Source organism: Amblyomma maculatum, chromosome 2 (genome assembly GCF_055883805.1).
Source record: "Amblyomma maculatum isolate TAMU_Amacu chromosome 2, ASM5588380v1, whole genome shotgun sequence".
Taxonomy (NCBI): domain Eukaryota; kingdom Metazoa; phylum Arthropoda; class Arachnida; order Ixodida; family Ixodidae; genus Amblyomma; species Amblyomma maculatum.
This window is the reverse complement of record NC_139345.1, coordinates 25,909,738-25,925,226: the sequence shown is the minus strand read 5'-3', so window position 1 is coordinate 25,925,226 and position 15,489 is coordinate 25,909,738. Positions and strand designations below refer to the sequence as shown.

Here is a 15,489-nt window from a genome sequence, read left to right as displayed (position 1 = left end):
TGTGCCTCGCTCAAATTGCGGGGTTAATCGTACACGTGCGCACACGTGCGTGTGTTTCCTCTAGGCATATTCGTACGTTTTTTATGAACGCGGGGTTGAGCACTGAGAAACGGCCGTACGCTGGCTGCCGGTTTTTACCGCCCGCTGGTGCACCGCGCGGACCACGGCTTGCACCGTTGTCAGTGCCCTGTATAACTGCAGTACGTGGGCTAGGGTGATACGTTCCTTCTTTGTCGTTCCTTTGGGATCAAGAAATTTTTAAAGAGAAATGTATTGGGCCTTCGGACGTCATCATTAAACGCCTCCGTTGATAGTGATCAAATGTGGATTAGAGCTTTCTCTTAATACGAGCGACAAATTCATGATTCACTGCGCAGTAATACGTTTTGGCACGCGGGTTGTTTACTAACTCGAGGGGGGATTAATTATTACTAGGCACCAGGTCTGGTTCTTAGTAATACTGCAAGCGAGACGATTCGCGAACGAATCACTGTTTACTTCTGGCATGGTAGGGCTTCGTCTAATTTCGACTGGGAAAAGCGGCTTCAACATTTTCATCCGTCCCCTGACATCCTCACCCCCTCGAGGAGAATGGTGACTGTGCTGTGTATGTGGGGTGGAGAGAGAGAGAGAAAGAGAGAGTGAGGAGACCTATATGTGACTCATTAACCGGTTTTCAAAACACGGCGTTTGAGGCGAAGGGCGGTTATTTTTGGGGCGCACTAAACTTAGGAAAGTACAGGGCAGCCGGAGCTGCAGCGGAACACTCCTGCTGATTCCGCATGCGATGGGCTTCCCCGCACAGTCTCGCAGTCCAACACGCAATGGTACCGTCGCGCTTGCTAGGGCACCGAGGCTCGGCGTCGCTTTGTCCTCGTCGGCCTGAAGTTGTGTGGCACAGATCTCATGAAGCCTTACCAGAGCTGCTGATTGAGTATTGGCGCGAAGCACTTTCGAATAAAGTTTATTTTCTCTAGTACCACAAATTTTAGCTCAGCTTGTGAACGTGCCTAAAGCGTAGGGTTCGGCCTAGTTTTAAAACACGAAAAAAAAAAAGAAAAAGAAAAAGAAAAGAAAACAAGAACGAACGAATAGTTTCTTAGACTAGCTGATTATTTACTGGCCCCGTGGTTAACTCGAGGAAGGGCGATATCAAGAGGGTGACACATAACGTTCCTGCTCAAACCAGCGGTAACAGGAAAAGCTAAAACAGTAAAATGAGAGGTGCGAATGATTCGCAAGCTGAACATTTTTAAGATGCTGAAGAAAGTTATAAAATCGCTACCTATCAGTCCAACTAAAACCGTTTGTGTAGCCTTTCGCATGTTTCTCAAGTGTTGGATTCGTGAGGCTTCCTTAGAGGAGCCGTAATGTCACTTCCACTACAATCAAACTCAAAGCGATGTCTCGCAGTGCACTTGCGTGTTAAGGAAATGATTCTTTTACAACGTCACCGACGACACTGTTATGGATGTGCGAACGATTCGAGCGATTGTTTCTTGCTTTGTTTCGCATTAAGTTGGCTACGTCACGTTTCTAGTGCTCTTAGTCTCGGGGTGTAGTGGTAGCTTCTGACTATACTGTTTCGCACATCCTGGCCCTTCTGTAATATAAGGCAACTGAGCCACTTTTGCGGCCCCCCTCTGGCGGGCTTTGGGCGAATCGTGCTGCACAGCTCAACGTGGCCGCAAAGCTTGTGCAATGCATCTGCACGCTTTCTCATCTTGTTTTCTAGCTTGGTGTTTAATTAGTTTGAACATCTAGAATTGAACAGTGCAGTGCAACGAAACTTGAGTGGGCAGAGAATAACGCTGCGTGAGGAACGCGCCGGGATATGAGCATGTGAGGACGATTTAACGCGATGGCGTTTTCAGCGGAAGAGACAGCGTCGTCGCGTCGGCTACATAGACGTGCCTCGTAACCAACGTCACGCTTGACGTCGCGTTCTGTGGCACGTGGTTAAAACTGGACACGCGAACTAAGGGTCATGTTATGCAGCCCTATATGAAAAGTAGAGCTTTTCCGATTGAAGAAAAACTTCAACAATTTTAACCGGGATTTCAACCGGTGATGGTCAGGTTGGGAGTCGCTATCGCTACCCCTCGGTTATACACAGGCACGCTTATACGATTTTGGTACAGGCGGGTCTTTACACTTATGTCGCGTAGTCTTCCACCTTAGTACGAGAGCTCAGCAGCGGGCTTCAGGCCGCCATCGCGTGCGATAAAGCGGAACTTGAGTGTCCTAAGTATATTTTAAGTGTTCTGGATTTACGAGCGAGGAAACGCATGCGTCATCACTATATAGCTTTCCGATGGCAGCAGTGGCTGGTTCTGTTTTGTTTGATGTAGTTTCAGCTAGCTTAGACATTTACTTTTGCATGTAGCTCTTTTTCGCGCCTGTTCCAGCTGAGCCTTAGTAATTATGATTTCTTTTTGATTTTAGCTCTTGTGTCTGTAGCGTCATCTTTTACCTACATATATTTCAGAATGCTAACAACGAAGTGATCGGTTGTTAGTCAACGCGTGTCCATGTAACTGCACTCCCATCCAAGTTCATCTGCGCTGTGCCTTCATATCCAAAACAATTTCTGAATTTACAAAACTGGAAGATGCGAGCCCGAAACTCTTGAATTCGTACACACGAGGAACATCGATTCGTGACTGGCCGAAGCCCATGCACTGACTTGCGTACCAGCGCTTTATTAACGGGGCTTCTGATTCGCTGAGTCCGCGGTAGCATCCAGAGCGCTGCACGGGTTAGATGGCGTGAGGTGGCTACCGTGGATAACTCGCGAGTGGTTAGTGTGGTTAGGTTGCGGCGACTCTCGTGGCCGGTCGAACGAGCTGTTTCATCCAAACCTTATACAGAAGTAGGCCCACAGCCGTTGACAACTCGCGTCAGTGTCGCCAGACCGTACACTTTCCGCATAACTTCGGTCAGCACAGCAATGACGCAAGCAGAGCCTCAGGGCTCTCTTCGCGTCATGTTGTCGTCCTCTGTTACGAAACGAAGTAAAGATCCGTGTTCATTCGTTCCCGGAGGATAGGTACAAAGGCGCAAGTCGTACGGCCTTAATTTGGTCTGTCTGACGAACGGCAGGAAGAAAAAGAAAGCAGCCCCAATTATGAATTGTGTGTCCAGGGGAACCTTGCGAGCCGTATACGAGAAAAGCCGCATGGATTCATCAAGTAATTAAACCGGGCTCATGGCTTTTTCTTGTCATTTCCTCTTTGGTGGTGAAATGTATTCGAAGCAGCGGTGCGAAAGGGTGGGTGCATCCTTCGCAGGTCTTCGATCGAAGCTCTGGGACATCCAATGAGTGCGATGATTGCGAAGCATCGTCTCTGCAATACCGTTCTGGTGCAAAGCCAGGGGAGATGAAGTTATGGTTCCTCATGCTGAAGATGCATCCCACGACACTGGTTTCCATGAAAAGACAAAATCAAGGCACTTAACGCCACGATAGGTACACATAGAAGGAATGAAGGATCGAAACAGTTCTAGCCTGTAAAGAGTCCCGCGCAGCGTCTACGATACGCTGGCAGCGACGGCATATAAGATCTGTATCGGCGAAATTTACTGCAGGCATCGAAAACCCACTCCGACTGTTGGCCCCTTTGGAGGTTAACACGGAAAAATAATTATTGGAGAGCAAAAGAACTCGTACAGTTTGAATGGCGATAAATTAGCCAAGTTTGGCACTTACTCAAATGCGGATCAAATATTAGACTAAGAAAGGAAGCTGGGCCCAACCAAAATGAGTAAAAATTGTGTGAATTTGGCGAAATATGGTTGTGGTGAGTTTAGCAAAAGACAGCGGGAAATCTAGTGGTAAAAGTTCTGGATAATATCTGGTATGGCGCTGTCATGAACGTAGAAAAGTTTCTGGTGTAAGCGGCATATATATTGAATGAACCGGTTGAATGGCTTCCTACAGCAACGAAGAAACGAGTGAACCGAATTTGTGCTTGAGACGGTGCTGCAACTCATGTTCAAGCACAATACACTAAATATTGTATGAGCGTGGCCGTATTGGCAAGAACTCGTTTGGGATTTCTGTGCGTTCGAACCATGCAGGGCAACAGACTAAAACAACAAAAAAGCGCTCACTGAAGTCACGAAACTTGATTTGATACTGCTGCCTGCAATGCAGCGGCGAAAACAAGCGATTACAGCAGCGAGTGGAACGAGGGTTGTTTATCTAGGGCTTCCAATTCTGTCCGCTAACAACACTATAAACAACGCAGACTCGATTAAGGAGCCTACAGCAGCTTCCCGTCTGCTCCCGTAGACTGCCTATCCGTCTTTTCTCCGTCCAGAGTTCGCGTGCTCTCGCCGGAGAACGTGGTGTTTCTCTTTACCTCTGGCTAGTGCGAATCGCCTTCCTTGATTTCTTCCCTTTTACTGCAGCTGTCTGTTGGGAACACCTGTCCCAATTTCCCATCATGACTGGCCCGTAATCCCGCTGCAGCCTCGCTCTGTTCATCGGGAAACAGTATTCTCGTGCGGCGCCTCCTGCGTTGAGAGAAATCTTCTGGGAGGTCGTGACAAGACCGTGAAAACGAGAGAGAAATAAGGAAGGAGCGGGAAGATTCGTGCCAGCGGGAGCTGCTGAGGTCGTGTACGGTGAGAAAGGGGGAACCCGCGAGCAGAAGCCCTTACCTGTTTTACCGGACAGGTATAGGGTCGCAGTGGAGGCGCTACGCGAACGAGTCACGCGCTAATGGCGCAGAAGTACAAAACGACACCGCCGCCGCCCGTCGACACGGGGGTGAAATATCGCCGAGAGCGAAGCGGTTCATCTTCATTTTCCGCGGCCGCCGACCATCGATTGAAGTCTACGATGCTGGTTCCGGTTTAAAGCAAGAAACGTCCACCGTTATGGTCAGGAAACATTAGAGAATTATTTTCACGTGTCTGAAAAAGATGAAAACTAGCAGGGTTTAAATGAAAACCAGCGTTGGAGGAAACGTGCATAAAAACGTGGTCACGCTAGCTCTCAGGAAGGGAAAGAAAATTCCAGGGAGGTAGGTAATGAGCTATATTTCCACGGCGAGAAAAACAGTCTTATATCAAACTGGTCAGAATGATGAAATGCGCGAAACTTGGTAGTAGCGAGGGAGAGCAATAGGAACCATAAGAAAACGCGCGGGTCTTCGGCGAAAGGAAAGGAATGGACGTGTCCTCAAAGGACGCAAGTAGAAAAGGGAAAATGGGACATTAGGGATGTGAGCAGATTGCATGCGAGAGGGATCGGAGGGTAAGGTGACGCTGCTCGTTTGGAAACTGACGATGACGTAGGACGAAGGAGGAGAAGATGAAGTGGTGGCTAACACCTGGTCGCTGGCTGCACAAGTCTTGAAGTTGTTTTCGGGGAATTAGGGACGTCTTGATATGAAATTCGCGCTGTTAAATCGCAGTGGAACGACTTGCTTCGTCTACGAAGAACTTGCAAATAAACTAACCGAACGATCCCCTTGCGAGACGATGAAATGCGCTCTGCTTGCCTCCGGGAGTGGAGGCTTTGCCGCAGGGGCACGAAGCCGAACGGGGGAGTGCCCGGCGGAGAACCGCGCGCGGTGCCCGGACGATCAATACGGCCCGAGCGTCTCCCCCGAAGAACATTCTTTTTTTTTTCTTTTTTTTAGTTCCTCGCACTGCGTTTAACGCGAGCGCTTTAATTTGAAACGAAGGTGTGAGCGCGCGAAAGGTGGGCTTTTCTTCGACAATGCATGCATATGCTTTTAAGGTGGACAATGAGGCGGCGCGAAGTGATTGAGCGAAAAAGAAGTCGCGTAATCACACCCGGAATAATACGAACTGTGAGACCCTTGTTTGACGCCGCCATCTGTAATTAAAAGGTACGCTTCGTGCGTGAGATGTGCTCTTGCGATCAGCGAATCGCGAGTGAAGTGCGGAGTGTGTGTTTATATCAGAATCTTTTTTTCTTTTTTTTTTTTCTTTCTTTTTTTTTTTTTTTTTTTTGCGTGCGAGCCAACAGCGGATTCGTGCACGAGAGAAATCGTTTTGTGAAAACCATTCTGTAATGAGCCGGTTCCTGCTATAAGGGAACTTGTTTCAAATTAGGCACGAGCATACGTGGAAGCGTAATAGACGCAACGATTTAGCTTCACTCGTACGGTATAGGACAGGTCTGCCGAAGGAATGGCCCTTTGCCGTGGCCGGATCGTCGGAGTCGGCTACGCGGCGTTGATATTCGGCTAGTCGACGAACTTTCGTAGCTTTTTCAACTGCTAAGTTGATGACTGCGCCTCCACCATGTAGACGGTTTCATATCTTAGGTTGTCATTTTATCGGCTTATTTGCAGGTTTGGTTATAGAGCAGCCGCCTTCATGGGTATTACGGGATAGCTTCGAAATCACGTGTCATACTTTGGCGCACCTTTTTCAGCAAGCCGTTAACGAGCAGCCGCTTCCATTAGTCCACTGTGAAACGATAAAAATGCATAAGAAGTCTGTGCTTGTCATGTGTATATGTGCGTATACGATGAATGACCTCCACACGCATTGATCGCAGTGCCGAACTGGATCGCTTTTGAAATGTCGTCTAAAACTTCATGCTGGGTCTTATATGATATACTAGGATTTTCTTCGGGAGACTTTGTAAGGCTAACATGAAATAAGGAAACCACTTAGAAAATGTTTTGTTACATCTATTCTTATACACGGTTTCTCAGCCGGCTGCTCCTCCTATTTTTGCAACCGCGGTGGTCTATTATATTCTGCTTTGCTGACGACACCATTATTTGTGTAGGTGACACCACGCGCCTTAGCTGCTCGGTTGTGAAATGACGCCAGTAGACATCTTGCGATATATGTTTGAAAATGTCTTTTAAGCCTTTAAATCTGTCTCCACCTGAGAGCTGATCGCGTACAGAACCAGGGTAGCGCGCTGTGGCCATGACGTGCACAGAGTTCACAGTGATGCCAGACCTGCAAAAGCGCACGGCGTCTACCTCACATCTGTTTATCATGTGCGCTTATCGCCTGCTTTCTCTGCGCCAAGGACGACAATACAATTTGTCGCGTGCTTGCTACGATCGAGTGCGCACACCATTCGCCTCACACCGAATAACGTTGAAAACGACACTGTCGAGATTCCGAGCCTGTCGTCTAGTTTGGTTTCAAATTGCAATAATTCAGATTCCTCGGTCTCTAAATCCCACCTTTAGCTCTTCTCGTCGACGTACGGGACGTTCAAAAAGTCTGTGTCCATTTCTGAAAGTGGCAACTGCGTGTAGATGTCGCAGAACGATGGCTGCACGCGACAGAACTCAGTAGGTCCCCAGTTGGTCTAACCCATCTCCTTCGAGGGTCTTTCGTAGTGGAAACGGGCAGACAGCGGAAAACGAAAAGGTCTTGCAGGCTCTGAAAAGAAGAATCTCCCGAAGCGTACAAGCGCGAAGCAAGAAGACTTGTCCTCTTGCCTCCGTCTTTTCGCTTCCGTGGTTTTATTTTACAATGTCCCACCAACTGCCTACAGTCAAGCTTTTTAAAGCTTTCCCTTGTGAAATAACGGGAAGAACGATGTAGGTATACACCGCTGATGAGCACATGCTTTTGCGTATTTGCATGGTCCTTCTGCCTGAGACATTCAAGAAAGTGATTTTTTAAGTTCACGAGACTAAATAATGTGCGGATGCGTTTCGTCGGCCGCTGAAGGGACTTGCTTCGAGCTAGCGTGTGCAATTGAATTCACGAAAAACAAAAGCGCTGCGTTGATCCAATAACCTAAGAGGCGGGACAAAGGAGCAATGTTGCGAAATATACTGCGCACAAAAGTGACAAATGCTGATGGTGAACTCGCGGTCAGAATTTGCAAGAGCAAGAAAAACATCGCGGAGGAAACATTAAAGCGAGAAAACCTGTGAACTCCGACAGCACGAATGACTTCTCTAGCCGCACCAGAGTCCCACGAGTGCATACTTAAAATGTTATCCTAAGGAGAAATAATTAGGCTGAGCCTTAACATACCGAGCTTTTCCAGTACGGGGGAGCATATTATACTGAGAGGGTTTTTCTGTGTGCCTTTGGCGCTCTTCCCCTCCTCCTCCCGCGCTATCTGAACAGCTACTCGTGTAATCTTCTTACCGTGTAAAAAAACAGGAAGAACAGAAACAAAAGCAAGTGACTGCATGGGCGGCTGTTTCTCTTCTTTGTGCTCGCTATTTCACCCCACGAGCAGTAATAAAATTTGGCCTCGACGACCCGCGGCCGACCCTCGAATTTTGCAAGCGAGCTTAGCGGAGAACAAAGGAGGCGGTGGCACTGCCGTATTCTTTTTTCTTCTCTTTTTGATGTGCGTACAAGATGGGGACAAGACCCGTTAATTGGAGCCCTGTCCGGTCACGATATGTCTGCGCGCATTTGCCGAAGGCGGGTTCAAGAACAGAAACGAACTAAGATTGCGAAAGTAAGCAAAACAGTGCAATAACAGCTGGACGAACCCGCGGTGCTCTAAAGTGATAACGGGGTCAGGGAGAAAAATATGCAAAAATAAGAAAGCAAGTTCTCAATACGGTGGAAAAGCTTCTGTTAGAAGCAAGCAGGCTTGTCTATGAAGAAAAAGATTTCGGGTAGCATAAAAGAGATTAACGTGCACCCTTTTGTCTGTAGTCTTTGTCCCGAGTCTAGCGCTCGCCGTGAGAACGAAATAGACAGCCTAGCGTTGAGGTCCTTGATTATTTGTTTTTGTTCAGCTACATGTTTACAACTGAGGTCAAAGATAGCGCAGAAAATCTCTTCTTTCAACAGCAGCGAACTAGTTTTTACAGTGATAACAAAAACTGCCGTCAAGAAACGGTGCCATGTTTTAAATTTGTATTGATAGTTAATTTTCATTTATCGTCCTAATGAAGGAAAATAATCGAACGCTGCCCAGAGCATAATTATTTTCTTTTATTTATGCATCGCTCACACTAACAAATGTTTGCATATATGGCTTGAACGAAGAGATAATTTTCTGTGTTCTATATGCAATCCTTGCGGAGAAACTGTCATGCAAAAATGCTTCCTTATAAGCTTTAGCTTCTGTTTAGCCTCTGAATACAAAACACGGAAATATTTCACGATTGAACACCATAAATCGGCTGGCAGGCGAGAAATGGTTTCAACGTGTACATTTTTTATCTGCACGTTTTAAATATGTATAGACAGTTAATTTACTTTTGTCACCCATCGAATGAAAGTAATCTAACGAAAACTTACAACCCAAACAAATTTCAAATCTCGCCAGAATGAGCCTTTCAACAGACGGAAGACATTTTAAATGCGATGAGAACGAATACGCTGCAGTATGAGCCAATTCTATTTTGCGCGTGCTATTCTGTGTTGCCTCCCAAATAGAAGCGGTCGTGTCTAAAACTAGATTGCAGAACGTGAACCAGCACCAATCTTATGCGTGGAGCGTCTGCAGGGTTGTTTAATTAAGGCAAGGCTGTACCGTGGCGTCCAGAGCCGTGCTCTAGTGTGATAATACGTTCGCGCGGGTTGTGGGCACAGCTTGTGCGCTTTGTGGTAATATAACTACTAGTTAACAAATTATGATTGATAGTGAAAACGAAATCCTGCTCTCAAATCTATCAGTGGCAGCATTCGCGAAATTAGTAATTTAGAGACCGACCTATGGGTAGATGTGTTAAGCAGCTCGGTTATGTTTATTTAAAAAGTTACAGGCTTATGTCCAAGAGAGCTTGGCGTCTAGCGGGTGGATGTGATTTTGCTCAGCGTGACCGTTCCCTGTTTTTACGAGGACGCTGACGAAACAGCCCTGATCATTTAAAGCATATCCGCAGGATGCGCTCGTGACGTCTTCAACTCGAAATGCAGTTGCACAGTGTCACGTGGGTAAACCGTGGCTACCGGCCGCGCTACGCTGAAGGCTCGAAACCTAGAGTAATATTGCCTTCACAATAAAATATGAGCTTGAAAAATCGGGAAGCTTAATCCGAGAGTCTGTGCGCTGATCGTCTTTCAAAAGCTCTAATGCACGTGGTTGCCGGCCTCGTAGGGTGAAGAAGATGTTGAAAACGTGTAGGGCAGCTTCGGAGTAGAAGAAGTGGTAGCGAGCTTCGTGCGCACGAGTGCAGCGGCAGAAAAAACGCCCGAGCAAGACCTGTGCTGCAGCTACAGAATTCGAGCAGTTAGGCCTGGACACTGCGTCACCAATGAAGAAGCGATCGAGCAGCACGCCCGTGACGAGCACCGCCGACTCCGATGATCCACTTTCTACGACCAGCAATAAGTGGCACACCACATCAAGTAACGCTGCTTCCTACGTGCGCGGCCAGCGGATTCCGCACAAGGTACGGATGGTTTCTGGAGCCTCGCAGAGCAGCTCAGAGGAGGCTTACGACGTGACGCGCAGTAGCGACCCCTTACAGCCTACGGAAACATCCCTGGCCACGGAGACCACCGACCCAGAAGACTCGTACGAGGAGCAGTCTAGTTACACCACGCAAGTTTCCAATGCCGACAGCTTGCAGAACGTGTACCAGGACCGTACAAGACAATACGCCATGCAACATTCCATGCGCGACCTACAGCAAGGAACGAGCGCAGCAACGCTTATAGGGCGTGCAGGGCCTGATGATGCACGTCTGGCGCCAACACCTTCCACCGTGGCCGCCATACCTAAGACACCGAGCGCACCTAATCAACCAACGTGTGCCTCTGACCCCCGGTTTGCGGTGCCAAGTGCCAATGCGCAGGCTTCGTCTCACTCTGGATTGTGGGCAGGCGCCAAAACCGTCGCCGCATCAAGCACTGCGCCGGTGGTGACTAGCGTTAAGGCACCTTCAACGGGCCAAGTGAATGCGCAGCTCGGAGTGCCTGGCCAACCGATGAGCAAGGTTACTTCGATCAGAGGCGCCAGCGAAGAGCGCACCGACATTGAGTGGCCGCCGAAGCAGCTGGAGCCATTGACTGAAGGCTGGAAACGCGAAGCTTTCTCCGACAACGGTGCAGACTTGCGGGATGCTGGGAGGCCGGAGGAAGTTGGCGCCCCTGACGACAGAGTTGTCATAAATCGCCTGCAGTTTTTACCTGGTAGCCGGGACTTGCTGCTGTATCCGGTGGCGTTGCTGCTGGTCGGAGTGGTCATAGGCGTGGTCGTCATGGTCGTTCCGTTCAAAACGACAGCACTCGGTTTCCTGCAACCGTCGGAGTGCACTTCCCCGAAGTGCGCGAGGAATGCAATCTACCTGAGCCGCCTGCTTTCGTGGGATGATATGAGCCCATGCGACGATTTCTACATGTTCGTCTGCCGCCGCTGGACCAACCAAGTGCCCGTCTCGTCCGCCGAGGAGTCGCTTTCCTCCGACGACGACTACGCGGCCATTCTAGAAGAGAATATATTCTCCTTGCTACGGAACCATTCCCAGGCGACTCGTCTCAACGTCGGGGCCCTGAGTAGCCTGCTTGAAAAGTGCACGGACGCAAAGCGCATCGAGGATGACGGCTGGAACCCGTTTCTCGAGGTTCTGTTTAACATGTCCCTCGAAGGATTCCCGCTGACTCCACCCGTGCGCCAGAGCATGTCCGTCTGGAAGCTGGCGGGAAAGCTGCTACGCCGGTCGGGCACCGTCGCTTTGCTGGACGTTGGCGTCGTCTCGCGACCGACTGCGTCCTCCAGCCAGGACGTCATCACAGTGACACCACCGGAGACGATTGGCTCTGCTGAGGGCGTTGATGTCAACGAGCTCATCCGATTCTACACTAACGCCGCGTTTGCCGCCGTCAACGCTTTGCGGAAAGGCTTCGTTCCTCCGGCTTACACGATTGACATCGCCAAATTTGCGAGCGAACTGGAGAGACTGTACGAGATGAGGGACGTCGGCGACTTCAAAGTCGAGACACTAGTCTCGCCATCTCCTTTGCTAGACTTCCTGACAGAAGCCCTAGACGGACTCCCTCTCTTCAACGGGGCCAAATCGAACGTTCTGATTGTTTCTCCAACATTTGTCAACAAAGTATTCGACCTAGTTCGAAATACCGAGCCGCACACGGTGATCAATTTCCTGTGCGTCCGGTTTATGATCCAGACGGCAGCCTTTCTTCCCAGTTCTGGCCTGACGGACTTCTACAGCACGTTGCTTTACGGCAAGCTGCGGTCCACCGTGCCACGTCATAGCCTGTGCGTTCGCGTTGTTGAAAGGACGCTATCGCAGCTATTTCTTTACGCCTCCTTCGTCGAACTCAATCTTCACGGCGTAGCCACGAAATTCGCCGACCTTGCCACCGAAATTGTCCGAGAATTTCTCCGCGGCATCGATTTTTCTCCTTACTTCGACCACGCCTCCAGAGCCGCTATACGAGCGCTAATATCTAAGACCCGCTTCAAAGTCCTCGGCCCGTCGTGGGTGAAAGACAAAAATGCCGTCGAACGGTACGCAAAGAATGTGCCGGCGTTCGAGGCTCTGCGACCACTGGATGCCTACCTGGCGCTCTACGAGTACGCATTCGTGATCTCCTTATTGCGCGGACCGTCCCAGCGTTGGCCGCTCTCCACCTTCGCTACCCGATGCCGCTATGACCTGAGCACTCGGAGCGTCTATGTGCCGGCTTTGCTGTTTAACGTCAGCCTGCCGTTTGACAACAGCAGCAACAATGCTTTCCAGCTCCCACGCGCCAGCACACGGCTGAGCAGGTGCGTACGCGTAGATATTTTGGTTGAGTTCTGTAACAAGCAGGCATTAACGACAAATCAGTGGATGGGATCAGTCACAACCTGGTGGGCGATCGGTCAGTATGTTATTTTTTTAGTATATTGACTAATCCTGTCAGTGATTGCAGAAACCGATTAGTTAATATATTATTCGATTAGTTGATCGCAGGAGCCTCCGCTTTGGAGCTTTTTTTTTTTTTCATTAATGTAATACGGCCAAAATAGCCTTAGCCATTCCACATTTCGCTATTCTGTCAGCCAGCGTGCTGATCGATCAATGAATCAACCGTCCAAGTAATCGTCCGCTAAATTCATTTAATATGGAAATATAGCGCGGTTGACAAGCACGGATTTGCACCGCACGCTAGAGCAATGCCATGAGAAGCCTTGGACTAGGACGCCCTGGTGTGTACGTTCGTAGAATGCGTGCTCCCCTCGGGCGCCGGCCAACAGGGCTGGTCTGCCCCTGACGACCACAACCTGCAGGTGCCTGCTGGACATGCTGATGACCGCGGCCAACTCCAGCAGCAGCGTCGAGGACGGCGCGTCGCAGCGGTGGCTCAACCGGGAGACCCGTCTGCGGCTGCGCGAGGCTGAGCGCTGCCTCGAAGACCACGACGAACGGCAGTCGCCGCAGGGCGAGCTGCGGGACCTGATAGCAGCGCGCATCGCGCATGGTCACTTCCGTCGGAGCGCCTCGGGCAGGGCGCTGGCACTGCGTCTGCCTCGCGGCGGAGACGATGACACCGTGCTCGGCGAGGACCAGCTCTTCTTCGTCTACCTCGTCGTGCAGTCGTGCCACAAGCAGGGCGGAGGAGACCAGAAGATGACCGGCCCGCACAGCGGGGTCGAATGGAACGTGGCGCTGCGAAGTTACACAAACTTCTCCGAAGCATTCCAATGTCCGCCAGGATCTGCCATGAATCCGGCGAAGCAGTGCGTTACTTGAATACATGTACTGGCATCTGGTGTTGGACTCGTGTGTATATAGCGGACATTTTTTTTTTGTTTTTTTGTGGTACCCATATTATTTCGCTTTTATCCGCTATTTCAGTTTACTGGACTTAACTTTCACCGCTGTGCATTAAAGCTTTCAGCGGTCTTCGCAGCCAAACTTACAGATTCCTGACGGTGTTTAGCGTATTTTAAATCGACTTAAATTTGAGGTGAACTTATTTCCTATAAAATTTAGAGTAAATATTTGTGATGAATTTAGGGCAAAGGTGATGCGTGGATCATTACGTCTCAATACTCGTGGTATTAGCACGAGCAGTGGGCGTTCAGAGACTGTTTTACTCGTCTAAGAAGGAATTAAAATCTAAAACATGCTTCGAGAAACGCCTGTGGAGGAATCTTCAAGTGGTCCGACTAAACCGAGAAACAAAGGACGCCATAGAATCTGCACGTATATATGTTAAAATGATCTGTATTGCAGTACTCTGTGTAGTCTGGCTACCTTGAGTTGAAGCAAACCAAGTACGATTGTAGTATCGTCAGTATTTCTCTTGAGCGTCATGCCGTGTACCTGAAACTGCAGCCTTAGACGTCATTATGTTTACCCAAAACTGCAGCAGAGCCAGGAAGCAGCGAACACTAGAAAAATAAATTCTAAGGACGATTACGATATTCCCTAATGCGTCATTTGAGCACATCTATTTACCCGTTTTTACGGTGCATTAAGGCAAAGAATATGAGAGATGCTTGTGTGTGTGCAGTTACAAAATTGTCTTCTTCACGAGCAAAAGAGAGCTTCTCAGAACAAAGGAAAGAAAAGCCACGCGCCTGCGGCGCAGAGCTCACGGCCCTTCTTTCCCTTCTGAGAAATTTTCTTTGGCTCGTGACTCCCTCTCGCTCGATTGCACTGGCAACGGCACGAAGGTGACGCGGCCCAACCGCCCAACGGGCACTCATAAGAGATACGCTCTTAAAAGTCGGCCTTGCAATTACATTTGCATGTAATTTCGTCAACCACCGATAGCAGTGACGCTCGTTGGGAGGAGCAAAACGGTATTGGGTGTGTCTGTATACAGACACTAAAATATCCTTTTGGACTGAGAAAACATTCGTTACCCTATTTTCCTGTGCACATTTGAGTTTCCGAGCATGGCAATGAGGCACTCGGCGAAACTTTACTATTACAATCAAATTAAACGTTACTTTAAGGTAATATTGTTTTATGTTACAGTATAAACATAATTTCATGTTTAGAAATAAACGTTATTTATTTAAATATAATCTACGCGTTATTGTAATATTTCAATCATGACTATAAAACTGACAATGTATTTCGAGCATTCCCCTAATCTTCGCTGCAGTATAGTAACTCAGTTCATTGCATAGCAGAGCAATCGCATTGAAATCGCGTGCTCTAAACCGCGAACAAAACTGCAGGTTCGTCTAATGCTTTGGCCTTTTCAGCAATCGTGAGAGACTCGTATAAATCTGACTGGAAGGAGGTTAGCAGGAAAGAAAGGGCAGCGGGGGATAGAGCCAAGGGAGTCGACCACGTATTGACTGCGTTGGCTACTATTCGCGCTATGCAATAGCCGTGGCTACGTTGGGAGAGCGTACACTGTAAAAACAAAAACACCTTATTAGGTGTTTTCGCATGTCTATAACTAACACCCATGCACCCTTGAAAAAAAGTGGCTTCAGAGTGCCAGTACACCCTCAACGATGGTGCTTCGGTTGGTCATAACACCCTTCTATGGGGCCAATGCACTGGGGTGTTTTCATCACCTTTATACCCTATTGCAGGGTGAAAGCAGTGGCATTGCACCCTTACACCCCTTGATAAAGAT

The 15,489-nt window shown here is 48.8% G+C and overlaps 2 protein-coding genes across 4 annotated transcripts in view; both read left to right on the top strand.

Moving 5' to 3' along the window:
• LOC146198183 (endothelin-converting enzyme 1-like) overlaps positions 1-15,258 on the top strand; it is an 81,668-nt gene extending 66,410 nt beyond the window's left edge. The window contains exon 2 of the mRNA XM_084593576.1: positions 13,175-15,258. Within this exon, the coding sequence (XP_084449702.1) occupies positions 13,175-13,637 (463 nt within the window). The 3' untranslated portion in view covers positions 13,638-15,258. The remainder of the gene's footprint in view (positions 1-13,174) is intronic.
• Positions 1-15,489, top strand: part of LOC146198182 (high affinity cAMP-specific and IBMX-insensitive 3',5'-cyclic phosphodiesterase 8B-like) — a 285,653-nt gene that overhangs the window by 143,316 nt on the left and 126,848 nt on the right. The window lies entirely within an intron of this gene.